The sequence below is a fragment of the Podarcis melisellensis genome, assembly GCF_964234715.1.
Source record: "Podarcis melisellensis genome assembly, chromosome: 1".
NCBI lineage: Eukaryota > Metazoa > Chordata > Lepidosauria > Squamata > Lacertidae > Podarcis > Podarcis melisellensis.
Window position 1 is genome coordinate 72,662,937 of NC_138528.1, and position 26,421 is coordinate 72,689,357.

Below are 26,421 nucleotides of genomic sequence, written 5' to 3' on the forward strand. Positions count from 1 at the left end.
CAGATGCTGAGGTCCAGCACCAAGAGCCTTCTGGCGGTTCCCACACTGCGAGAAGTCAGGCTACAGGGAACCAGGCAGATGGCCTTCTCAGTAGGGGCACCCGCCCTGTAGAACACCCTCCCATCAGATGTCAAGGAAATAAGCAACTATGTGACTTTTAGAAGACATCTGAAGGCAGCCCTGTTTAGGGACGTTTTTAATGTTTGATCTTTTATCGTGTTTTTAATATTCTGCTGGGAGCCGCCCAGAGTGGCTGGGGGAACCCAGCCAGATGGGTGCGGTATAAATAATAAATTATTGTCATTACTACTGCAATTAACCTTGAAAAAAGCCACCCATTGTAGCCAATAGAAGGCCCTTTTCAAGGCTAATTGTGACATGGGGGTTCAGGGTGGTGGTGGGGAGGGTTCATCACTAGGCATAGTCGACTGTTTCCTCCCTAGCTGTGACTCCCCACCACCACTGAATACTAGGCTTGAAAGAAGCCTGGCTTTGGCTACAGCAGAATACTTTTTTCAAGTCTAGTTGTAAGGGGAGCAGTGATTTAATAGGGTCATAGCTGAAGAGGGAAGGCTTGAGTCTTCCCACCCCAGTTGTGGCTCCCCTGCCACTGAAAATGCCCCTTGGATCACAATTAGGTTTGAAGCTACCAGAGCAGCAAATCCCTTCTTCCCCTCTCTGGCTTATTTGGGCACTTGAGGCAGAACAGCCCATAGAAGCCTTACCCCTGTAGTAGAAACAGAGCAATAATGGATTAAATGGCCAACAATTTTCTGTCCTTTCAATCCCAATAGCAGGACCTTCCTGCATATGCAGATCCCTGTCCAACACAGATGCAAACCGCCCCCCCTTGGTTCTGCCAATGTCCAGAAGGTCAAGTGAAAGCCAGCCTATTTCACAAGCAGGCAGCATCTGAGCAGTTAAGGCACAAGTAGCAGTACTGATTTGGATCTCCCACTCTAGGCATGTGGATTGTGGTATGGATTGCAACCCACAGAACTGTCAGTTTGGAGGCAACACTCCCAGAATATTAGCAGGGATTTGCTCTTTCACTTAACACTGTGTAATAAAGAGCAGATCTTTGTACACAAGGTGAAAATGATCTTATTTCTCCCCCCACCAAGATAAGTTCCTGGTCTGCAAACCTGGTGAGATATCAAACCATTGAACTTCAGACCAAATGAAACAGCATACAATTCCTGTCCTGTGTTTTATTAGGAAATTAACAGCCTCAAATTACAACAGTGAACATTATTTAAAAACAGATTGAAAATCGTAACAGTTCTCTCTTGATTTCTTATAAAACATAATGCCCCAGAATAACCCCCACTTATATATTCCAAAAAAGTTTCTACACCCTTTAAAATGCATCTGCTGTACAAAAGGAAGAGTGATTTTAAATATATTCTACATTCCATTTAATGAGATATAGAAGAATGTGCTTTGCTGTCCAGAGGAAAAGAATGAAATGTTTAAAACAACACCCTAGAAAGTTCAAGCTATGAAACAGACATTTTGGATGCAGATGGCATAATTATGAGGCAGAAGGAAGTGGGCTACCTCAGGCAGTGGATCTGGGCGCTGTTAAAGGTGGCAGAATGCAAGGCAGACATCTTTGATGCACGGGGCACAATCCAGCAGGAAGTTGTTCAGTGCAAGACCCACTGTGATGAAACCGACATACACAAGAACACAGTAATGGGGTGGGTGGCTTCTTGATATGGCCTGTAGCTTTGTGGCTGACTTTGGAACCCAGAGTTGTGACTTCACATTCCTATGGGTATATAAGGTTTTTTTGAGCCGCAAGCAGTGGCAATGGTTACCGGTGTGCATGGGGAATAGATAAAATTATGGAAAATAAAGCTAATAAAGCCACTGATAGACCTAAAAGATGCTGAATTAGATGGCCTGCTGGCTTGCTAGTGGGGTTCCATGTTATGCCCTTCTATTGCATTGCTCTCATTAATTTCAATGGGGCATGCACATCGTAGGACTTCTGGATGGATTGTGCCCCATGTTAATTCATGAATGTGAAGCTTGGAGATTTGTATTTTCCTTGCTCTGTTTTTTGTGTATTCACTGCTATGTACCATTTGATTCCTCACCACCAATAAATGGGAACCTAAGAATGCAAGAAGAGCCTGCTGGATCACACCAGTAGTGCATCTAGTCCAGAATCCTGTTATCAGCGGAAAACCTATAAGCAAAACCTGAGCACATAAGCACTCTCCTCTTCTGCAGTTTCCAGCACCTAGTTTTCAGAAGAACTGCTGCCTCTGACCATGAAGGCAGTGCTTAGCCATCATGCCAGAGCTTAGCCAAATAGAACAGCAGGACCGACCATCAACATACCCCCCCTGCCCCAAGGCCAAGGAAAGTTGCACCCCACACCATTTTATGTGCAAAACTCAAATGGACAGGCACTTGAATCTTCCTTCAAAACTGGGGACAGAACATAAGAACTAAATACATAAGAAAAGCTTTCTGGATCATAGCCAATTGCCCAGCTAGTCTAGCATTCTGTTCTCACAGTGGCCATTCTGACTATGTGCATAGTGTTATCAGACTTATGTATTGGGTACATACCCAAGCTATGTGTATACAGTGGCCAACCAGATGCCTATAGGGAGGACAACATCCTCCATCGCACTTGAGGGAAGGAGGATATTTTAGGCATGCAGGGTAGGCTATGTAGCATGCACACCTCTGTCCTCCGATAGAAGGATCCAGTCAGAGGGCTCAGGAGGAACAGCCAGGGGCTGCAGCCACTGCCCCCTAGCATCTGCCGCCTGAGGCAATCCTACTCTGCCAATGGTAGAGCCAGCCCTGTGTAACTGTATTATGCAGCTATCATGTCCTGTTCTGGCCCCAGAATTTCCAGCATCCAATTCTATTAAAATATATGAAACGGAAGAGTTAAAGATCTAATGCAGCTACTTACTTGGATAACTTTATTTTACAAGTTTGTTCTTTTACAAATAGCTGAAAGAAGCGTGGGGTGGGGTGGGATATGAATCTTGGTTGGTTTGTCTTTAAAAACAAAATCACCCTAACTTAAAGATGGAAGATAGAACCGAAGCAAGAAGTCATATATAAAAGCACCCATCAAATCGTAATCACCACCACTGTACCAATATGTTGAAAAATGTTTTCTTTTTTAACAAACTACCATGATTTTAAGCACTCATTTCCCTGATTTTAGGATACGTTTGCTGCTTTTGCAACAGAACTGGTGAGGGTGTTACATTTACTTGATTCTTACAAATCACCACAGAAGAAAGAAGATAAGAAAATTATCGTGTGCAAAAAGGTATGCCTGCCAGAGCAATCCCTTATGAATCCTAGACTACCAACAAAAGTTTTCCAGTTAGGATTTTAGCAGTGCATTCTTGTCAAAAATAGTCTATATTATGCAGTCAGTTTAGATTGCCAAAAGAAATATTGTAGGCATAGATAGAAGATATAAAACTATAGAATTGAATTCCTTATAGAATTACTGCAGGTGTAAAAAGAGGGAGAATGTCACTTCAGAAGCATCAAAGTGAATTCACAGAAAGTGCTAGTTTTTCAAGTCTAAGCTAACACCCGTTAATCGAAAGTGGGCAATGGGATTCAGTTCAGATTTTTATGATATCATATAATTTCTGTTAGGAGTGCAGCATTCGCAGGACTCAGAAGGTATACTGGAGTTTTGCTGCTACAACATGTGCAAGGGATTTACTTAGATGCTGTGTAGGATAGCTGGGTATAGAATTTCCTTGATAGACTACAGTGCTGTTGCATATATAAGAAAACCTGTGACATTTGAAGTATCAGTAACTCTTAGCATAAAGAGGTAGGCATAAAGCATAAAGACCTGTGGTCTTCCAGATGTTGCTGGACTTATCCGTGCCAGCCAACGGTCAGAGACGGTAGCCCAGGGGTTGGCAAGGCTTACTGGGCATGGGCTGGTTCACTCCCGTGGAGATCCTCCATGGGCTGGGCCAGCGCAGCATGATGCTGGAAATCATGTCTGGCATGTCTGTGGTACTGGAAATCACTTCTGCGCATGCACAGACGCTGAAAAGCACGATTTCCAGTGTCTGGGCATGCACAGAAGTGATTTCTGGTGCCGCAGACATGTGCAGACGTGATTTCTGGTGCCGCAGACATGTGCAGACGTGATTTCTGGTGTCTGGGCATGCGCAGAAATGATTTCTGGAGCCGCAGAAGAGAGTCCCCGCGCTGCACTGTGCCGGTTTAGTGCAGCGCACAGGGACTCGCCAAGCGGGTGGCTCGGTTTGGGGGGTGGCTTGTGGGCCACTTAAATGGCCTCCATGGGCCGCTTCTGGCCCATGGGCCTTAGGTTGCCGACACCTGCGGTAGCCATTCTAATCAAGCAGCATCTGGAGGGCCACAGGTTGCCCTACAGATACTGGAGTCATTCAAGCACTGTTTTTGGTGGACATAAACTCCAGCTCCAATGTGTATCTGCTAAAATATGATGTGCAAGGCAGCTCTCAGAGAACAAAGTGTTCATTCATTTCATTACTGCACCCATGGAAAGAATGCTGTTTGGTGAGGGCAGGTGTTATGCCACAGCCTTTGCGCTGCTTGATTTTGAGACCACTGGCATGTGTGCAGTCTGTCCCTCACTTTAGTTGATATGCCGGGCACCTTTGGGTGCCAAAGCCAAAAACTTAGCACCCTCAGGTCTCCATACAAAAGAGGTCCTCTAAGGTGTTGGTCAATCACTTAATCTGATAGTGGCCCAGGAGGTCATCAACAGAAGACTAAGAAACTGTCAATGGACCAGGACAAGTAACTTTCCCTTGCATGATTTTCTGGCTGATCTTTTTCTTGAGATGTGGGCATGCACGCTACGCTCACAAAAGCATAGCAGAATCATAGCTAAGGTTGGAGGAGAGCTCTTTCATACTCAGTCCTTCCCCTAAAAAATACCACAACTATGTGGAATGAGTAGCAGGGCTTGCCTTCCATTTTCTATCTAGATTATCAGGAATATCCCAGAATCCCTGTGGTTTCAGCTGCAGCTTGCTTGGCTTGATCACCCTGATATTGTACCATATATTTAAGTACCTTACTCAGGGCCACAGAAATAGAATTGAAATTCTATGCCAGGGAAATTTTTCATTCCTTGCTGCAGAATGTACAAACCTACAATTGTGCTCATTAAAGCAGAAGTAGCTGTAGAAGTTTTCTACAGCGAATTTGTAGAATTCACTGTCAATTCACATACTTGGGGGAGGGGGCGGTCTTCAAATTGCATCAAACCCACTTTCTTTCTCTAGTTCCCTTGGGGGGCTGGTTGAGTTTTGCACATACATTTTTTGATTGCTCAGCACCTGATGACTCACCACATATGTGAACCAACTCCACTGAAAAGCGCTATGTCTGCAATGAGGCGAGACAGCACAGACATCGTATCTGTGATACTGATACTGATCTATTGCATATGCAGATCATATATTCTTTTCCTGAATAAGAAGGTTTTGCAGAAGGATGAGTGGCTCCTGCTCCTCCTTGTTCTCTGGTGCATACAGAAGTTTCAGGCATTATAGAGGTGCACTGCCAGGCACTTCAATATCTAGCTAGCAGTGCCTCTTTGTTACAGCCAAAGAGGCTGAAGTGTATGTGCATCTTAGCATTTGCGGGGCGTGCACACTCCTTCCTTTTGGGCATTATGGAGGAGCATACCAGCTAAAATAGAAATGATTGCAAACTTGGCTGGTAGAGCATTTCCATAACGTCCAAAGCTGCTTTAAGTATTTTCCCCAACTTGCTATTTCAAGCCCTTTATCGACAAGATCCAGTTACTCTAGACCTGTGCTTAGTTACAGTACATTGAGAAACAGACTAGACCCACATCAATATAAAAAGCAAAAAATTCCAAAAGCTCATTGAGGACAAACACACTCAGATGGTTATGATAAATATTACATATAAATTCTTTGGCAGCAAAGTATGATTCAACAACAACAATTTTTCCTATGCAATATTTCTGCATCCCCATGAAATCACTGTATCTTCATAAAATAGACATTGCTTTTCTTTACACACATGACTGTACTAGGCTTAAAGCACTAGTTCATCCCTGAAGAAAAAGGTGGTGGGGGGGTTTGGTTAAAAAATTATAGTCATTATCTTATGTAACAGGCTAAAAATGAAAATGGGCGGGAAATCACTCAATGCATGCTTTTGCCATTATTTAGAACAACAGTAGTATGTTTATATGATACAACCCACATACTTTATTTTCCTTTAAAATCTAACTAGTAAAACGATATTGCTATCAGCAGAGTCATAAACAGAATACACAGATGACCATCTATGTTCAAGTATCATCATTATTGAAGAGCCATAGGGTGCCACCCACCAAGCATAGCTGCTGTGGAGTTTTCAAACTATTTCAAGGGTGTTTGTGCAGGACTTCAGAAACTTGCTTACAGCAGCAACAGTGCTTAATAAAGAAAGCACATAAAGCGATTGACATTTTACCTGTGTTAGCTTTTTTTGGTCTTTCAGTGTAGCGACAAATTACAGTAGGAGAGTTTATTCACACAGGGAATAAAAACAGGACTTATGAAAGTACCACATTGATAATCAATACAGGGTGGAGTTTTAAGGTTTTGTGGTTGTCCAGATAATTGCCTTTGGAAGAATGCATCTGAGGTTAGTAATGTTAGTTCAATAGGCCTGTTTAATTCTTGTATGGCTGATTATATGAGCTTTAATTTCCCCCCAACCCCCATCAAGATTCAAAACATTCAGTGTCAATTAAAAGGGCTGTTTGTTACATCAGGAGATGTCATCCTGGATTCTCCTTGGAACTGTCAGTTGTTCATAGGTAGGTAGGGTGTTGCTGGAAAGGAAGAGCTCGGCGTTAACATCATGCCTGTGAGATGATTTGTTGCTGCCCTGGGTTCCTTGCTGGATGGAAACCAGGTGCTGCAGCAGGTCTGTGATGAGGTTCAGCTTCTGATCCATTTGAACTACCTACAAAAGACAAACAAAACACCCACTCAGAATCTTAGAGTGAAAAAAGCTGTGATTCAAGACAGAGATTTAAAAATCAGAATTAGCACAAATGTATATCACGGTTGAGCTGAGACTTTTTTGGTCCTCTGGGTAGAAAGACTGGCCACCCTCATAAGACTTACATATATGCAAAAATGATATTAATATAACCATCTGCTAAAATGCACCCCTGCTTAGAATTCAGTATCAAAGCCCTATCTGAATTAGCATGTGTTGTCACTTCTCGAAAAACGCTCACAGTTGGTCTTTGGGGAAACTCCCAACAGAAAGGGAGTTTCAAAACTGAGGAGTAGCAAACAAAAGCCGCTTGTTTATGTAATCCCATTGACTGTTTTGGCAGTGCTGTGGGACACATATGAACACCACACTACACAGATGTGGCTGCCTAGGCATTCAGACAAAGCTCATTGTGTGCGTGTGTCTTCCAAAGAAATAAAGCACCACTGAAAAGTTTGCAGTGCCAGATTGCCCTGATAAACAAACAACCTGAGCACTCTTCTAATGCGCATGCGGGCAACAGTCCGTGGGAAGGTCTTTGCTGCAGTGTGAGAGAAGGCTGCAAGCTGCACAGCCAACCCTCTTTTCTTCAGGACACATGCCTGTGACGTAAGAAGAGGGAAAATATGACTTGGAATGAAACGGGTGCAAAACCTGTTATTTATTAAACTTACAGTGAATAGAAAGTACTTCAACTAACGAAACTTAGAATGTGATGTACGGCGGGCAGAGCTATACATGACAGCAGATCTGTTAGATTTGCGGCTGCCGCTGCTGCAGCCTTCTGCTTCAGTGGGATTCATTTTAAAATGTGGAGCTACAGGCCTGGAACAAATAGCAGCAGTGCCAGAACAAAAGTTGGCATGCAGGGGTGGGTAGGGAGGAGACTGACCTCTTCAGCTATGATCTACAATATCAAAACAAATGCTGTTAATTGGGAAATGACGAAGGAGTGTCTGTTGTGAAGACTGAATTTTTCATGATCCCAGCAACAAGGGATTTGTGGAACCTCACAAACTGAATAGCAGTATGGAGAGTACGTTTAGCTCCTGTTGCCTTCCTTTGTTCTTAAAGGATAAGAGAGCATGGGAGAATAATCTGTACCAGGATTTACTTGGCATGAGATATTCTACCCCTCTATTTCACTTTTAGCTGTGCTGGCTGGCACTTTAGAGAGGGGAGGGCAGAATAAAAGCCCTGCTAATTCCTTGCCCACTCACATAGGAAAGGATTCCTTTTATCTCAAAATGGGTGCTGCGGACAATATAGTGTGACAAGGGCACCTAATGTTCTCATGCCCGGATTTAGTTTCTGTTTAATTCTAGTGATAATAGGAACCTAAAGGGACCGGGGGTGGGGGCACGGGGGGGGGGAGAGAGAGAGAGAGAGAGAGAGAGAGAGAGACACCATGCCTGGACATTAAAAAACTGTTGCAGATTTGACAAAGTACAACAGTTTTTGTTTTTTAAATGTCAGAAATAATTACATAGATTAGGTATTGGCAATTAGTAGCAAAAGGGCTCAAGCATAGCCCCCAAGGACCAACTTATTATGCCCCTCTGCTGCTTTCTCCCACTTAAGCCAGACCAAAGGCTTTTAAGCACACTTTCCGCTAACATGATCTGTACCAGCTGCTTTTGGTGGAATCCTCTCATTTATCTCCAACTCTCTCACTCATGTGTAGACAGCAACAGGCTATGTTACAGTAGCAGCTAAAGTGCACAGGCAGAGAACTCTCAGAGCCTCTGTTTGCTGCTCAAGGGAAAGGAAGGGGTTAAATGTCCCATTGTGTCTTGGTGTGTGTGTGTGTGTAACAGAGAGACCGAGACCCCAATGAGAATGTTGCTGAAGTCAATGTTGCAGGTTGTTCAGTTCATGCTCAATTCAAAAATAGCAGGCCACCTAATAATGATAACAGCAACTACTACTACTGACTAGCAACCTAAATTACAGGTTTCATGCTGCACTATGTCTATGCAGAAGTTACCCCTAATCTAGCCTTAATTTAGAAAGCAGCACCTCTCCCCGCCTCCCTAGCAAAGCCCATGAAAGGTACTGAAGCTGCTAAAACTCCAGCTTCAGAGAAATCAATCTATTCACGTCTGGTTATTGTCCAAGTATCGTTCAGGACACCGAAAGATAATAAGTCTGAAAAACATCAACAAACCTGGATCCTTTCAAATACGGCTCAAATATTTCTCGGCCAAAAGAGAAGACTGTTTTTGTCAAATGATTTGGACACTTGCTGGGAAGCAGATACAGAAACCACAAAAATACGAGGTGCTGGTGGATGCACTGCAGCTGGGTTTCCCTGCCCCCCCCCCAATACAAGACAAAGGCTGCAGTTCTCAAACTCCTAACCCCAGATTAAGCCGTGAGATGGTACAGTAAGAAATACTAGCCCCATGGAACAGAAATTATTTTGCTTGCCCTATAATAAGGAAGCCAGTTAACGTAGTTGAAATGACTGTAAGAGAAATCTATTCAACTTGCACTTCAGGAAAAATAAGAGTAGCCATGAACTGCTTTTGGGTACCACAGGAGGTCCTGTGCAACGGTGCCTGCTAAGCAAGCAGTGCAGTTTTAGGCTAGGATAAACAAGCTTTCACTGGGTCCCCTAATCTGCCATTGGAAACTCTACCCCAACCACAATTGCTTTCCAACACCCACCCCAAAGTCTTCTAACTGGATTGTAGGAGCACCACCTTTAGGATGACAGGACCCACTCAAAAAGATAGATTCTGCACATCCCTACTGAAACCTGCGGGCAGTGGCGTAGCGTGGGTTGTCAGCACCCGGGGCAAGGCAAGTAATTTGCGCCCCCGAACCCGTGGATTTGCGCCCCCTAACCCATGGATTTGCGCCCCCTAACCCTAACCCCCAGATGTTGCGCCCGGTGTGGCTGGCCCCCCCTGCACCCCACGCTACGCCACTGCCTGTGGGTATAGGGCGGTATATAAATTCAATTAATAATATGCTGATGTTAGTGCCTGCATATTGCACTGCAATTAAACAAAACAAAAAAGTAAAAGGTAAAGGTACCCCTGCCCGTACGTGCCAGTCGTGTCCGACTCTAACAAAACAAACAAACAAAACTCCCAAACAAAACAAGGGATGTATGAATTAGTCATTCTCCACCCCCGAGGGCCAAACTGTGTATAACATAAACAAATGGGTACATTTTCTCTGTCTTGTTCTTTTATAAAAAAATATTCCCTATCTTACTCTCCCTTCTAGACATTCTTCAACTCAAAATTTCCCCCCAGGCTGCTTCCCCAACCCCTGCCCTGGCAATGCAGGATATATACAGGTACCTATAATTTCCTTGGCAAGACACAAAACAGTTGATAGGTGGATTCTGATCAGGAAAATGGATGGAGTTCAGCAGTCCTTCTATATGCTATTTAACCTCCTTTGGTTTCCTCCTTTTGGTGGTGGGGAATTTCCCCTCTTCCCCGCTTGTTATGATAATGGACACTATTTTTATCCTGACTGCCATTTTGCTGTTTGTGCATGCATAGATGTGCATATATAGAGATAAATGGAAGATTTAAAGCACCGCTTCATTGTTTTTACTGTATTTAAATATGCAGTTCACTATTTAGGGGCCTGGGAGCCAAAAAAAGGGGGAAGGAAGCAGTATCAAAATGCACAAGAAATATTGTCATTATCATTCCTCTCCTGCAACTCGCTGCATCAGAAGCTGTTTTTAGTTAGTTAGTTTTTTTAATAAAAAAATTCACAAGGCTATATGTAATGTGCAGTCAGACTTCCTTATACAGTACAGTGGTACCTCAGGTTACATATGCTTCAGGTTACATACTCCGCTAACCCAGAAATAGTGCTTCAGGTTAAGAACTTTGCTTCAGGATGAGAACAGAAATCGGGCTCCGGAACAGCGGCAGCAGCAAGAGGCCCCATTAGCTAAAGTGGTGCTTCAGGTTAAGAACGGTTTCAGGTTACGTACGGACCTCCGGAACGAATTAAGTACTTAACCTGAGGTAACATTGTATACATAACACCCAAACCCATGGCACCTTGAAGATTAACAAATATATTATGGGATAGTATTTATAGTATGCAGGCTTACTTGGAAGAAAGTCCCACTATGCTCAGTGCTGCTTCCTCACAGGTAAGTGTGCAAGATGCTGCAGGACTTTATCGTTTTGCCACAACAGGCTCCTGCAGACTTGGGTTTGGGCACCTCTTATTCATTTGGTTTTCTCACAATGCTACACAATGAACAAAGCACATAGGCGCTTGCTTCATACGAAGCCCAAGAGAGCGTTAATATGCTGTGCTGGAAAAAAACCTACAGAAAGTGAAGCGATGCCATATTCTTTAAACAAGTTGGAACTATATTTAGTGTACCTTACATTTAGCATACCTTACACTTCCCTAGGAGTCAGGCTTTCAAACACATTTACTTGATTAGAAAATTAGCTACGAAGCCAGGGGTGTAATAAAAGCAAGGCAGGCAGAAAAAAGTGCTGACTCTGCTGTAATATCAACTCCTCTGGACAGCTCTGAGCTTTTTAGTGAAAACAGCAAACCATACCAATAAAATATAAAAATAATTCAAACTGATCTGCTTCTTTTGTGTAAAATGCAAAAGCAAGCAGTTTTTGGCAGCTGCTTGTGTCATATTAAAAGGGCCTGCAACTTTTACACAATCAGATTACTTGGATCTGCAATGCTCATTATTTTCTTTTAGCTGCTCAGTGACATCTCATAGAATTTTGAACCAAAATGACTCCACTGAAAAGAGTGCTTCCCTGCAGCAAATCAATACAACTCCTTTACTCATCAAATCAAATTTTGCCCTGAGATAACAGATTAACAGTGAACATTTGACAGTTTCTAAAGTGCAAATAAGGCACACCTATGGATATCAGCATATTAGGAAGCCTTTGTTTTCCAAATCCAATGGGCCTTATGTTCAGTTGCAGCTGAATGGTAGTAGGTTCTGCACCACATTACTTATCATTTAAAATGGACTTCTGTCTTGATGGAAGGGGAGTTGGATAGTCAGGCCCTACCAATGGGCACATGAAGCAACCATCTCAGATAGCAACTGTGGTGGTGGAAGACCAGTACCAGCAGTCACCTGTTCCTTCTGAGAGCCTCATCTGTTCTCCCCTGCAGCTGCACAGTCTGTCCTGGGCCCCATAATCTGGCCTGCTGTCTCAGATACTGCTGGAGGATGATAAGTCAGAAGCATTAGATCCTGAAGAGGGGCCCAGTGGATTGGGAGGTGGTGATTCGGGTGTGGAGGAGGGACTGAGTGGATTGCCAAGAGAGCGACCTGCCCCTGTGTCATCAGGTAGTCCAAGTGCTGTGTTCCAGCCAGCTGCCATGGCTCCAGAACTTCCCTGTTAGTGAAGCACCCCACCCCCTCAGGGGAGGTGGTTAGGGATAAGTCTGACAGTGAGCTGGCCCCATTGTCCCTGCTGCTCCCATCTCCAGGGATGTATGTAGAGGCAACTGTACCGGCCTCTACAGACTGGGCACTTCCTACTCAGAGGACTGCCCATCTGCTTGGTTGAGTCTGTTCCAAGGCTTGGGATGACTCACATCTTCACAAATGACCCTTCACAAATGACTCTTCCTACACTGCTCTTCAGAAGAAGAGCCCGGGAGGGGTGTCAGTTGTTGGGAAAACATCTTATGCGGTGCCTTCTGACTTGGCAACCTGTAACCCAACCTATGTTGGTGTCCTGTAGTGAATTCTGGAATAAAGCCTTTAATTATAACAAACAAGCCAATAGTCTGAGTGGGAGCATGGAAAGTGCCCAGGCTTCCCTGATATGGCATGCCTCAAAGGATCAGTTACAGATAGGTAGCCGTGTTGGTCTGCCATAGTCAAAACAAAAAAAATTCCTTCCAGTAGCACCTTAAAGACCAACTAAGTTAGTTCTTGGTATGAGCTTTCGTGTGCATGCACACTTCTTCAGATACACTGAAACAGAAGTTTCCAGACCCTTCTATATAGTGAGAAGGTGGGGAGGGGTATTACTCAGAAGGGTGGTGGGAATGGGTGATGGGCAGATAGCTGTGATGAGCCTGTTGATGACTCTTAACGACTGCAATAGGTCTTACAGGAAAAAGCAAGGGGTGAGAAGGTGAAAAATGGCTTTGTCATGTATAATGAGATAAGAATCCAATGTCTCTGTTCAGACCAGGTCTCTCCATGGTTTTAAGTTTGGTAATAAGTTGCAATTCAGCAGCTTCTCTTTCCAGTCTATTTCTGAAATTCCTTTGTAGTAGAACAGCTACTTTGAGATCTTGTATAGAGTGTCCTGGGAGATTGAAGTGTTCTCCTACTGGTTTCTCTGTCTTGTGGAATCTCCCAGGACACTCTACTGGAAGGAAATTTTTTTGTTTTGCCTCAAAGGAAATATGCATAAGCCGTTCATCTGATTTCCCCAACTCCCAGTGGAGTCAAGGTCACTGCCGGGTCCCTATGTTGCAGCAAGAATGCAGCTGGCTTACACTTGTCTGATTCTGGATTCACACATACAAGCATGCAAGGTAAGTGTAAGCTCTCTATTCATACAAAGTCGTTTGGACCCAAAAATGTGGAGGTAGACCCCCACCCACCCCATCCATGTTCACTCTTGAGACCACAAATCCTGTTAGCAGCTCGAACAGTTATGGAAGGAGTCGGATGAAGATAAAAGGCAGCAAGTAAAGGAAGTATTCTGAAATCTTGCTATTTTCGCTTTCTGCTGAAACTCTTGAGACATACCTTGGTGGTTATTACAAGACTGTACAAAGTACTCAAAGGAACATGGCACTTAGAGAATTAATCTCCCATTTCAGAGAGTCCTCAAATAATTACAACTAGTGGCTGAATCTTGTTGTAGATAAATCAAACATTACTGAAAACATATGGGAATACTCAGGCTAACACGCTGTCCAACATCTATGGTTTGGGGGGTGAGTACAGTTTCTAGATGCAGCCAGTTTAATGGAGGGGGAGGGGGGAAGGACAGCAAAAAGGCAAGAGATTATTCTTTAGCGCTTTCAACTGAAACATTTATACTTAGAAGATGAATTAAGTGCACGCCAATGAGAGTAACATTAGAACAAGTGCCTCTTATACTGCTCTTAGCAGTCAATATTTCATACAAGATGTCACTAAAATGCACACATGCATGAACTCTCTCTCTCACACACCTGTTATGTATCTGCTCCTCCAGATTACTATCCATACTTGGATAAAGGCATTATGGCATTACACCACTCACCCACCGTCTGCACCTATAGAAAGCAAGCACCCATTTCAACCCACTTTAGAGGTCTGATGAGCCTGTGAACTGCATCTGATCTTCACAGCCCAGCTGCTGTTGCCCCCTGCTCACCTGTGTGCCTGGTGGGGTGGGTGACTGTAGCTTGGACTGTGCATTGTGCCTTATTACCATTGCCATGTGATGCTAATTGGAAAAGCGTACCTGTCTTTTCCAAGAATATAGGTAACTCAAAACTTACGTGCATTTAACATGTTTGCATTCAGCTTTGCGACCTGGGCAATTTAAAAAATAAATAGTCGTATCTTGGCTCCCGAATGCCTTGGGAGTCAAACGTTCTAGCTCCCAAATGATTGAAAACCAGAAGTGAGTGTTCTGGTTTTCGAACATTCTTTTGGAATCCGAACGTCCAATGTGGCTTCCACGGCTTCTGATTGGCTGCAGGAGCTTCCTGCAGCCAATCAAAAACCATGCTTTGGTTTTCGAATGTTTTGGAAGTCGAATGGACTTCTGGAACGGATTCTGTTTGACTTCTGAGGTACAACTGTAAATAAAATGGGGCAACTAGGGGGTGGGTGTCAGGGCAATCCTACCCTCCATTGCACCCAATGTGTTTTGACTATACACAATTTGGGCTTTATGCACTATCCCCGGAACATAACCCCTGCATAAGTTGAGAGTCGCCTGTACTTTGAAACCCAAGAGGACGAGCAACTGCCATTCAGCCATGTCTCAAAAATCAACTCTCTCGAACCAACCCCGAAGGTTTATTGTAATCATGAGCAAAGCCGCCCCTCATGAGTCTTGTGGAACGGATGGTCCGAACCTGAGGAGGAGTGTGAGGAGCTTGAGAAGTTAAATGTGGAATACCTTGGAGAGGGTCCCAGCAGGTTAGGGGGTACAGATCTGTCCTTAAAGGAGGCTCAGGCAAACTTTCAGGGGTGCCTTTGATTACTTCCTTTCCAGACATGCCCCTCCTAGTGTTTCCAGATGAGGAGCTACCTCCAGCATATTCCCCTCTTACACAGGAACCTCACTCTCAGGGGAGGCAGCTGGGAGCAAATCTGAACCCCCCCCCACCTCGCCTCCATAACCCAGGACATGGAAATGCCAGCACACACAGACCTCACCTAGCCAGCTCACTCGAAGGGCTGCCCGTTTGCTTGTCTTGTCGTGGGACTCCAGCTGCTTGCCATGTTAACTGCTGTGCCTGCCCCATCCCTCCAAAGGCTGTTGCAGGGTGTGTGTTGTTTGTTTGTTCAATGTCTTAGCTCGTGATTAGCCATGCCTTTCAGCTCTCATGTAACCACTGATTCTTGCAACCTGTGACTGCCTTATGTACCACTCTAGTCTGAAAATAAAAGCCTCATGGGTTCCAGTTCCTCTTCTGACTGGGAGAGCCAGGACACAATTGCGTAAAGAGCTCCAATGCTATTTGCCCCAATGCCGAAATATTTGAAAAATGTAACTTATAATTTACCATGCACCTTATTCATTGGTTAGGGTATAGGAAGACGGTTCTAAGGCTTGTCTGAGACACATTACATTTTGGGCAACTTTCTATAGGAGCATGACTTCCTAATACATATGCGCACTTAAAAAACAACAATGCATACAAACAAATAAAGTGGCCCTAAGGAGAGGCAAAGAAACATCATACATCAAAGAAGATGTCCCAGGTTCTCCATTCACATCTAAAGGAAGCTGGACCACATCTTCCTAAAGATGGTCAAGTCACTGCTTGGGAACCCGCAGTCCCTTACATGTAACCAGGATCATATTGTTTCCTTAAGTAGTTCCCTATGACCACAAGTCTTGTGTCAGAGCTCCTTCCACTGAAGACAGAATGACATTTGGGGCACAAAAGCATAGGGTGCTTCCAGACGCTCGCTATTCTTGGGTGGGATTCAATCAGATACTGGCGAATTCAGGTTGCACAATTATAGCTGATTGGGAGGCATTGCACAACAAACTTGCTTCCCCAAAATATCAGGTTTTGTTTGCAATCAGGAAAGTGACAGGAAAAAGGCCTAGAAAGTGTGGGATATAACATTAGCTTTGACGCAACATCATCTAACCTCCCTGCGAACAAAGCAGGATGAATGTTCAATACGCAGGTTGCCTGGAAGCAACCCTACTCCAGCAAACTGATGTGAATTTCCTGAGAGAAGCAGCATGGTGGAGGATGCTTCCCTATTCCTTCACTCCTTGCTAATTAAAGTATTTCTACTTTTACTACAGATTTATAAAACAGCTACCACCACTTGTTTTTGATCGCTGTGAGAGGTTTTGCAATTCAGCTGCAACATCTTTTCAACTCTTGTTTCTTGTTACGAACTTGGTGCACTGGAATACTTAGGGTTAACAAAAAAGCAAAGTGACTCTAGGAGGAATAAAAGAACCTCTGAAAAGCCTCTCTCAGCGTAAGCACGTGTGTGTGTGTGCACGCACACACCTTGGTTCCCTTCCAAAATGGACTGCTACGCTTCTTGAATCCTTGGCTCTCATTCCAGTGTGATACTAAGGCTATGACTAATAACCCCCTGCCTGTGCCTGCTGATAATTTCACCGTTGAGTAGCTGTTCTGGTTCTGGTTCATCATAGTATGTCCTGGAGATGCCAAGATTTTTTTTATTATTATTAAAAAAAGGACTGAAAAGAATGAGATAAAACGCTCACAGGTCTCTAGTGCTATAAATACATTTTTTTCATCTGATGCATTTAACAGTTATGCTGTTACAAGGCAGACATTCCCTCTCTTCTCAAACAGTTATTTTATTAGATGCTGGCTAAGACAATGGCTCCCCCCTACCCCGCCTTCCCTCTGTGTCTCGCACATACATTTTTTAATTCAAACCAGATTTGAGATTGTTCCCGTCTTTTTAAGCAAACATGCCATGTATCACGTCGGTTCAGTTCAGCACTGCATATGTTATATTTCACATCTCACTACGCTCAGGCAACAGTGTTGCTTTTAAAGAGGAATGAAGAAGGTTTAACTCTGCGGGCTTTATTTGTTTATTTATTTATATAAACAGGATTCTTACACCTTCAGATTGGCCCGATTCCCCCTTTTACAAGCAGCAGTGCAAGTTTTTGTTTGAAATGTTAGTGAAAATGTGATTTTAGGGGCGTAGTCTTCTCAGTGGAAAATGGCATTACACAATTCATTTACTGAGACCTGGTTTGCTCATCCTTAACATTCCACTTCTGGTCCTTTGTGCTGGTGGGTTTATGGGGGAGTTTCTGCTGGTGAATGGCTGCATCCCACGCCACTAAAAAATAAGAATCTATATAGACTGGGGAGATCATATGGGAGGTGCCTACAACATGGTTACTCCCAGTGGCAGCATGCCCCACTGATCATGCTGAACTTGTAACCTACAAAATGAGGTTCTTTGAATGGGGCAGGCACTTGTGCCAGAGGTCACCAAGTTTGTTTCTGCATACTCTGATGGGCGATAGGTGTTCATTTGCAGTGGCATTAATCTGTGATGTGGATTAATGGCTCTTGCCTGAGGGCAGAGATTTGGACTGGATGGTTTGCAGTCCCCTTCCACAAAAGCAATTTTCAGTGCTTTATTATCAGAGATGAATTTATGGCAAAAAGGAACAGGAAATATCAAAGCAGTGCAGTCTTTTCATGCCCCTGGCTCTTCGTCTCATGTTGTGATTTTATCTTACAAACTTTCCTTGAGACATTGCTGCTGTTTTGGAGCAGGCAATATTTCAGATGAATATTCACATTTTCCCTCACTTGAGAGACAGAGTGGTCCACTGGGTTACATTTTTCAGTGGTGGCCCTCCCTCTTGAGGAAATCCCTCCCCACATCCCAAACTCTGTTTTGTGACCTTTAGGCAAGCTGGGCCTTAAAGACTTTAAAATTCTACTGAGGTTTTTATTGAATTTCTCTGTGTGCTCTCTCTCTCTTCCTCTGGTCCTATATGTATGTATGTATGTACACACACACCACACACGCAAACTTTTATTGGCTACTGTTTTTATTACAAGTTCTTAATTCCATGGTTTCATTACTTTTAGCGTTTTAATTTAAGCTACTTTGTGAGGGCTTGCCCTAGAGGGCAGGGTAGTAAGGAGCAAATAAATAATAAATATTAGAAGCATGGGCCTGGGAGACCAAAATATACTTCAGTATTCAGCAATGAATTTCAGAGGCAAGTCTCCATCCCTCGCCTACAATTTCCCGCCTATAAAATGCAAATATCAATAAATATGCTACTACTTGATTGGACTGGAGGTTTGTGGTCATGTGGGAGGAGGTAATCGCATTGCTTCTTCTCACACAAGCACTGCTCCTGTTCCTCAAAGGGCAACTTTGGTGAGGGAATGAGCCATGACAGGGGGCCCTCTCACACCACCTTAGAATTCTGACATTACTGAGCGGCATGATGGGAAGTTACTCTGCAGAAGCCCCCTTGTCACCTAAAGGAAATATCAGATGGGACCCTAACACTACTGCATGGATCTGTAAGTCTTCTCCAATCTGGTCCCTTCCAGATGTTGTTGGTACTACAACCACCATCATGGCCAATGGTCAGAGATGGTGGAAACCGCAGTCACATCATCTGGAGTGCACTAGGTTGGGCAAGGCTGGTTTAGAAAATGCACCTCCTGGGGGAAAACAACAACAATGCTCAACTGGCTTCATAGTGGCTAAAGGAGGGAATCTGAAACAACCATACTTTTTCTTTGGAAAATGTAACCTTTTGTTTTCAAAATGATAGCTGACAAGCAGCTTATTCAGTAGTATACCACATGTTTCCATATATGTCAATACTTATCCACTGTTTTGGGATGGGAAAATGTTATGGGAGTTGTATACAGGACAATCACAGAAGTTATTATGGAGTGAGGATCATTTTCAGGCTTTAAAATAATCTTCATAACTGTGTAAGCAGGAACCAGCAGTGCATGACAATTTATCAGCTCAGACAAATCTACAAATGTTTTGGAGGATGGGTAATGTGTTGTAGCCTTGGGCACTCCCTTCTCTTTCACATGATGATTCTCCTTCTCCCTTTCTGAATTTCCTCTAACCATAGTGAGCCATGATGTCTGAACTGGCGGTTGGAATGGCTTCTAATTTGATTTGTAAATATAGTTCAAATTGTGGCTTCAAAGTATGACTTGCCATAGTTTGCCTGATTTAGATTCTGCGTAAGTAGGATTCCAGGAGGTCTATGTTTCCTTCCCCCAGATGTCCATGCCTAAGTGTGGATGGCAGGGCTGGGAAAACAACATTTATATCAGAAAGTTAGGCTAAGAAGGTGGTAGCAAATTCAGACGTAAGGATAAAATATTGCCTGTCCCCCCTCTCCCCCTTCAAGAATATTGGAAGTTTACACTTCAGTTTTAAACTTTAATATCACTTTAGCATTATGTCTGAACATGAGCAAACTGAAGGTAGTCTTAACCATGGTTTAATGAAAAAAGCCAACTTCAAAACATAGTTGATAAAGCTATCTTGCTTCAAGCCATGGTTAAAATTAACCACTGATTAGGTTTTAGATGTAATGCTAAACTTCAGTTAATGGAAGACACGAGTAAGAACTTATCAACTCCTCCTTACGGTCACATTAAAGGAGGAAAGGGGCGTATGGACCTCATAAACCTGAGGATTTTTCAATCAGAAATGTGAATAACACAAAAGAAATGTGCATGTTCAGACACAAAGTGCAACAATCAATCTTTTACACCTTAAATTGAATTTGTTTCCAAGCCTAAGATTTTACCACCAATTTTTGTGTGTCAAACTATTGGCTTATTCTTACTTGGGTCATAGACATGCAAAACTCTGAGCACCTCCTGAGAGGTACGGAGTTGGCAAGTTGGCCTTCATCTCCCCATGGGCCCTTGAATGATTAAGATATATGAATGAGGTAACCAATATGAGAAAACATGGGCTGAGGTTTGAACTTGAGTTCACTTCTCAACTGTGTCATCACTTAGCTTTTTTTAAAAAAAGATGCTTTTAAGAAAAGCATGGGGTATTTTTCTTCTTCTTACCATGAAGGCTTTACAGCTAGCTTTAGGATTTCCTAGTACAATTCGTCTACTTTCTCAGAACGTTTTGGATCATTTGTAGGCTAAATTCCCGCTAACAATACTTCAGCTGCCAATAGAAGCAGAGCCCACAACTCCTGTGCACAGCGGTGATTACATAATAGAAGAGGTCAACACAAGGTTTCCTCTCCCCCAACTGCAGTCTATTTACAATTCTATGGCTAATTTCATTATTGGAGCAGGCTTGTATATCAGAGCTGGACAAAGAAGCTTTCCATGTGTAGAAGATGACATGAACTTGACCTCTGCCAAGAGACCCACAGCTTACAAGTGCTTTTGTGCATATAGTGAACACCTGTACTAATCATGCCTACCGCTAACTTGGGGGGTCACCATTTGTGGCAAAAGTTTTAAATCAGCCACCGCAGGAAACAGACAGTATTCTATTACTACCATAGTTCTGCAGAAACAAGAAAGAAAAACAAAACCCCTACAAACTACATGGCGCATGGAAATACGACAAGAAGGGATCCAGTAGTTTGGCACATATAGGCTGCAATATATCCACGGTGCAACGCTCATTAAAACTGTGCAGGGGAAATTTAAATGAAGTGGAAGTTCAAGCAAGTATAGTTATTATGAGCGATGCCTTTTCGATTGAACAACGAACTATCCCTATGAGCTTTACAGGCTGTAGGGAGTGCTTCGTTAAGTAAGGCTTTGATCAAGCACAGCAGGTGAGTTGTCCCACTGGCATCATGCGTGTCCATGGAACTGTTCATGCATCAAATATGCAAACATCCTTAAGTGCTTCACTGACTGCCTTTCAACCTCAAAATTGTGCTCAAAATTATACAGCACAGGAAGCCCCGGTGAAGACTTTACAAAGTGAAGGGGGAAAGGTAGGATAACTTTACAAACTGCCAGATGGAGGTTGTCCTGCAAAATGAGGACTAGTTGGGAGAAATGCCTTGTTTTATTCAAAGCCCGTGTCAGCATTAGTTAATGCTGTGACTCTACAGAACTCCACACTTCCAGTTCTAGAGCTCAATCAACATCTCCTGCAATGTTTATTCACATCCTGATTGATTTAAAGGGCCTAAAATCTAAGTATTAGTTGCCATTTTGAAAAGCATTGCATTCTATAGAGATCAGGTAAGGGGATAAAATACGTCAAAACAAATCTGACCTGGCAGTCAACTCACCAACTCACCAAAAACTGACAGACAGAAAATTAATTGAAATACATTCAGTATCGAGAAAGACCAGTCCCTTTCTAGACTACAGTATCTCTGAAGGGTGCCGGACTCCTGAAAATGTGTTTATCCTCAACTTACATATATAAGAGTTGCTTAGCAAATTCTCGTTTCTGAAAGTGAGAAAGCTACACAAAGATTGAGGTTTAAATTGGGAATCTACTTTAGTACTTCGGTCATTATCATCACCATTCCCTTTTCGTCCTCAAACCTGGTTGGACAGAACATAAAGAATCACTCTGTCACTGTAGGATGGGCTCATCACCTGAATGCACAGCAGCCATGTCTCTTCCAAAAATTCTTAGTTCAGCCCCTGGGCATGTAGGAGAGAGGGAGAGGAAGCTAGACACAGGATCAGAGAAGTGACTAGCATGGATTCACAGTGTAGGGGAAGATGTCTTGCTGGAAGAGGCCTACATATATCTGGACCCAGCCCTGAACACAGAGAGGAGCGAAAAAGGTTATCTGAATAGGCTTTATCTGCAGTAAAGAAACTGCAAAGCATTCTTGGAAATGAGAGTTAAATTCACAAGGAGGGTACACTCACTCAAGAAGTCATTTTAAAAATTTGTCTGCAAGGCATTTAAAACAAACACTCTGGAGATGACATATAAAAGCCCCAAACTGCAGAACAATAATGGGCTTGTGAATCAGGACCATAAATCCCCCATTTCCAGAATGTGACAGACATCAGGAATATACATGATTGAGTCAGCAGTTACGAAGACATACAGTGCAGGCCACTCAAGTCTCAAAACTGCCATTTATCATTTCCTGAGAGAATGGTTTCTTGGCAAGAGTCCTCTGCAAACACCACAAAAAAATTCCAAAACAACCCCACCATTCCAGCAGGCCATGAATACGACTGTAATTTGGACTATTTTTCATATCAAATAGACTGTGTGCTGCTTTCTCAGTTAATGAAGGAAACCTCCCTTTCAGATTTCTAAGCTCATTTCAAGCAGTCTACATGCTATAATTAACCATTTCGAAAGCACTGCCAGTCACAAAGTGAAATGAAAGAGGGGAGGGGAGGGACTTGACTCAATTGTGAACTAAAAACAAAGTAAAATATCAAAACACAATCCCATTTCCCTCAAGCTTGTGTCATTGATGGCAACGACAGCCATCCTGAGTTTGTTTAACTGTACCAAGAAGTGAAATAATTATTGTATTTTTGGTCTGCTCAGGATGGTTGGAAAGGAGGGCCAAATTCTTTCTTGCATATAGAATCATAGAGTTGGAAGAGACCACAAGGGCCATCTAGTCCAATCCCCTGCCAAGCAGGAAGCACCATCAGAGCACTCCTGACATATGGTTGTCAAGCCTCTGCTTAAAGACCTCCAAAGAAGGAGACTCCACCACACTCCTTGGCAGCAAATTCCACTGTCGAACAGCTCTTACTGTCAGGAAGTTCTTCCTAATGTTTAGGTGGAATCTTCTTTCTTGTAGTTTGGATCCATTGCTCCGTGTCCGCTTCTCTGGAGCAGCAGAAAACAACCTTTCTCCCTCCTCTATGTGACATCCTTTTATATATTTGAACATGGCTATCATATCACCCCTTAACCTCCTCTTCTCCAGGCTAAACATGCCCAGCTCCCTTAGCCGTTCCTCATAAGGCATCGTTTCCAGGCCTTTGACCATTTTGGTTGCCCTCCTCTGGACACGTTCCAGTTTGTCAGTGTCCTTCTTGAACTGTGGTGCCCAGAACTGGACACAGGTGAGGTCTGACCAGAGCAGAATACAGTGGCACTATTACTTCCCTTGATCTAGATGCTATACTCCTATTGATGCAGCCCAGAATTGCATTGGCTTTTTTAGCTGCCGCGTCACACTGTTGGCTCATGTCAAGTTTGTGGTCAACCAAGACTCCTAGATCCTTTTCACATGTACTGCTCTCAAGCCAGGTGTCACCCATCTTGTATTTGTACCTCTCATTTTTTTTTGCCCAAGTGTAATACTTTACATTTCTCCCTGTTAAAATTCATCTTGTTTGTTTTGGCCCAGTTCTCTAATCTGTCAAGGTCGTTTTGAAGTGTGATCCTGTCCTCTGGGGTGTTAGCCACCCCTCCCAGTTTGGTGTCATCTGCAAATTTGATCAGGATGCCCTTGAGTCCATCATTCAAGTCGTTGATAAAGATGTTGAATAAGACCGGGCCCAAGACAGAACCCTGTGGCACCCCACTAGTCACTCTTCTCCAGGATGAAGAGGAACCATTGATGAGCACCCTTTGGGTTCAGTCAGTCAGCCAGTTACAAATCCACTGAGTGGTAGTATAGTCAAGACCGCATTTTACCAGCTTCTTTACAATAATATCATGGGGCACCTTGTCAAATGCCTTGCTGAAATCAAGGTAGGCTACATCCACTGCGTTCCCTTCATCTACCAGGGTTGTAATTCTGTCAAAAAACGAGATCAGGTTAGTCTGACATGACTTATTTTTCAGAAATCCATGCTGACTATTGGTGATCACAGCATTCCTTTCTAGGTGCTCACAGACTGTTTGCTTAATGATCTGCTCCAGAATCTTCCCTGGCATTGATGTCAGACTGACTGGGCGGTAATTATTTGGGTCCTCTCTTTCCCCTTTTTTGAAAATAGGGACAACATTTGCCCTCCTCCAGTCTGCCGGGACTTCGCCTGTTCTCCAGGAATTCTCAAAGATGACTGCCAGTGGTTCTGAGATCACATCTGCCAGTTCTTTTAATACTCTTGGATGCAGTTCATCTGGCCCTGGAGATTTGAATACATCTAGACTAGCCAAGTATTCTTGTACTATCTCCTTAGTTATTCTGGGCTGTGTTTCCTCTGCTGAATCATTTGCTCCAAATTCTTCAGGTCGGGCATTGTTTTCTTCATCGGAGAAGACTGAGGCAAAGAAGGCATTGAGGAGTTCAGCCCTTTCTGTGTCCCCTGTTTGCATTTCACCATCTTCTCCTCTGAGTGACCCCACTGTTTCTTTGTTCTTCCTTTTGCTACAAACATACCCACAAAAGCCTTTTTTGTTGCTTTTAACCTCTCTAGCAAGCCTGAGTTCATTCTGTGCTTTAGCTTTTCTGACTTAGTGTCTACATGTGCTGGCTATTTGTTTGAATTCCTCTTTGGTGGTTTCCCCCCTTTCCCATTTTTTATGCACGTCCTTTTTTAATCTTAACTCAGTTAAAAGTTCTTTAGATAGCCACCCTGGCTTCTTTAGGCACCTTCCATGTTTCCGTCTCATTGGTATTGCCTGAAGTTGTGCTTTTACTATCTCCCTCTTAACAATCTCCCAGCCATCATGAACTCCCTTTCCTTTTAGTATTATTGTCCATGGGATCTCACCCAGCACTTCCCTAAGTTTTATGAAGTCGGCTTTCTTAAAGTCAAGAAATTGAGTCCTAGTATGCCTGGCTGCTCCTTTCCGCTGTATATATGCTTTTCCCCAAAACTGTGTCTCCCTGGTGAGGGTCATGGAATCCCACTGGGAGAAAACTGGTAGGGAGACGTGGTTTTGCGGGGAGAGGAAATGTGAGTTCAGCACGCCCCTCTCATCTACCTGCTCTGTTCTCTAAATGACACCCCTGCTTTACAGTGGTACCTCGGGTTACAGATGTTTTAGGTTACATATGCTTCAGATTACAGACTCCGCTAACCCAGAAATAGTACCTCGGATTAAGAACTTTGCTTCAGGGTGAGAACAGAAATCACGCAGCAGCGGGGCGGTGGCAGCGGGAGGCCCCATTAGCTAAAGTGGTGCTTCAGGTTAGGAACAGTTTCATGTTAAGAACGGACCTCCAGAACGAATTAAGTTCTTAACTCGAGGTATAAGAATGGTATGGCCTACTTTAGAGCTTCCCCCACCTTATCTACTTTGCTCCTCACTCAGAGTCGGCATGTTGGCAAACTACCTGGTCAAATATTATCTGTTGATCAGTAAACTGACTGCCTATTAATACTTAAAAGAGAGAGCGAGAAAGAGACTTGAGCATTATTTCACAATATTTGAAAGGTCAATTGACAATGCCTTTTTTGACCGGTCAAACGCCCAACCTTACCTTCACTCCACTGTGTCTGATTGCCAATTGCTGATTAAACTGGCATCAAGCCTACCCCCAGCACAGATGGCATTGCCATAATGAATATGATGCCACATAGAGCTGGAATGGGATTGGCCAAACTGCAAGCAGACAGCTCTTGAGCAATATTTGCCCTTTTTCTAATGTGCCTGATGCTATCAACAGATTCCAGGAATAAGACGTGGCACCCAGCTGCAGCAGACATGGGACTCAAAGGGAGGAATGAGGGAATAGGCTGAAGTAGAAGGCCTGAGTAAAACTGTCAGCTAGCTAAAGAAATCTTAAATCAATTACCGGTAACTGGAGTTTTACTTTATTAACTAAATGGTTAGCTAGGCATAAATCTTTATATAAGTTTAATATGATCAGTCTATTTCTGGTCCATGACAGTTTTATATGTGTTCATTTGTGAGTTTCATATCTGCAATTTTAAGAAATGTACCAAAAATAGTTTTATTTTTGTATGGATTTTCCCTAAAATGTGCATTATATAACCAATATAAGGATATAAGAGTGAAATATGCACATTTTATATCAATCTTGCTATTTCACCCCCTCTAAAAGCCAAGAATTGCATTGCAAAATCTAGGAGATGTGCAAAACATAAAGGACAATGACATAATGATGCATAATGATGCAGTTAAGCAATTTTAGATCCTGGACTTGATGGTCTTATGGGCCCCCCTCTTTCAACAGCTGCAGCATTTTGTGGCCCCCGCTCTCTCTTTGATCTTTCAGATGTGGCAGCCATTTTGTTTTATATCATGCCACACAGCAGCCATTTTGTGATATGCCCCAC

General features: G+C 43.3%; 1 protein-coding gene across 3 annotated transcripts in view; it reads right to left on the minus strand.

Moving 5' to 3' along the window:
* Positions 1-1,196: 1,196 nt before the first annotated feature.
* The window catches only part of KCNQ1 (potassium voltage-gated channel subfamily Q member 1), a 283,258-nt gene continuing 258,033 nt past the window's right edge, over positions 1,197-26,421 (minus strand). For all 3 annotated transcript variants that reach the window (XM_081903779.1, XM_081903781.1, XM_081903780.1), the window contains one exon: positions 1,197-6,996. In XM_081903779.1, coding sequence (XP_081759905.1) covers positions 6,799-6,996 — 198 coding nt within the window. In that variant the 3' untranslated portion in view covers positions 1,197-6,798. The remainder of the gene's footprint in view (positions 6,997-26,421) is intronic.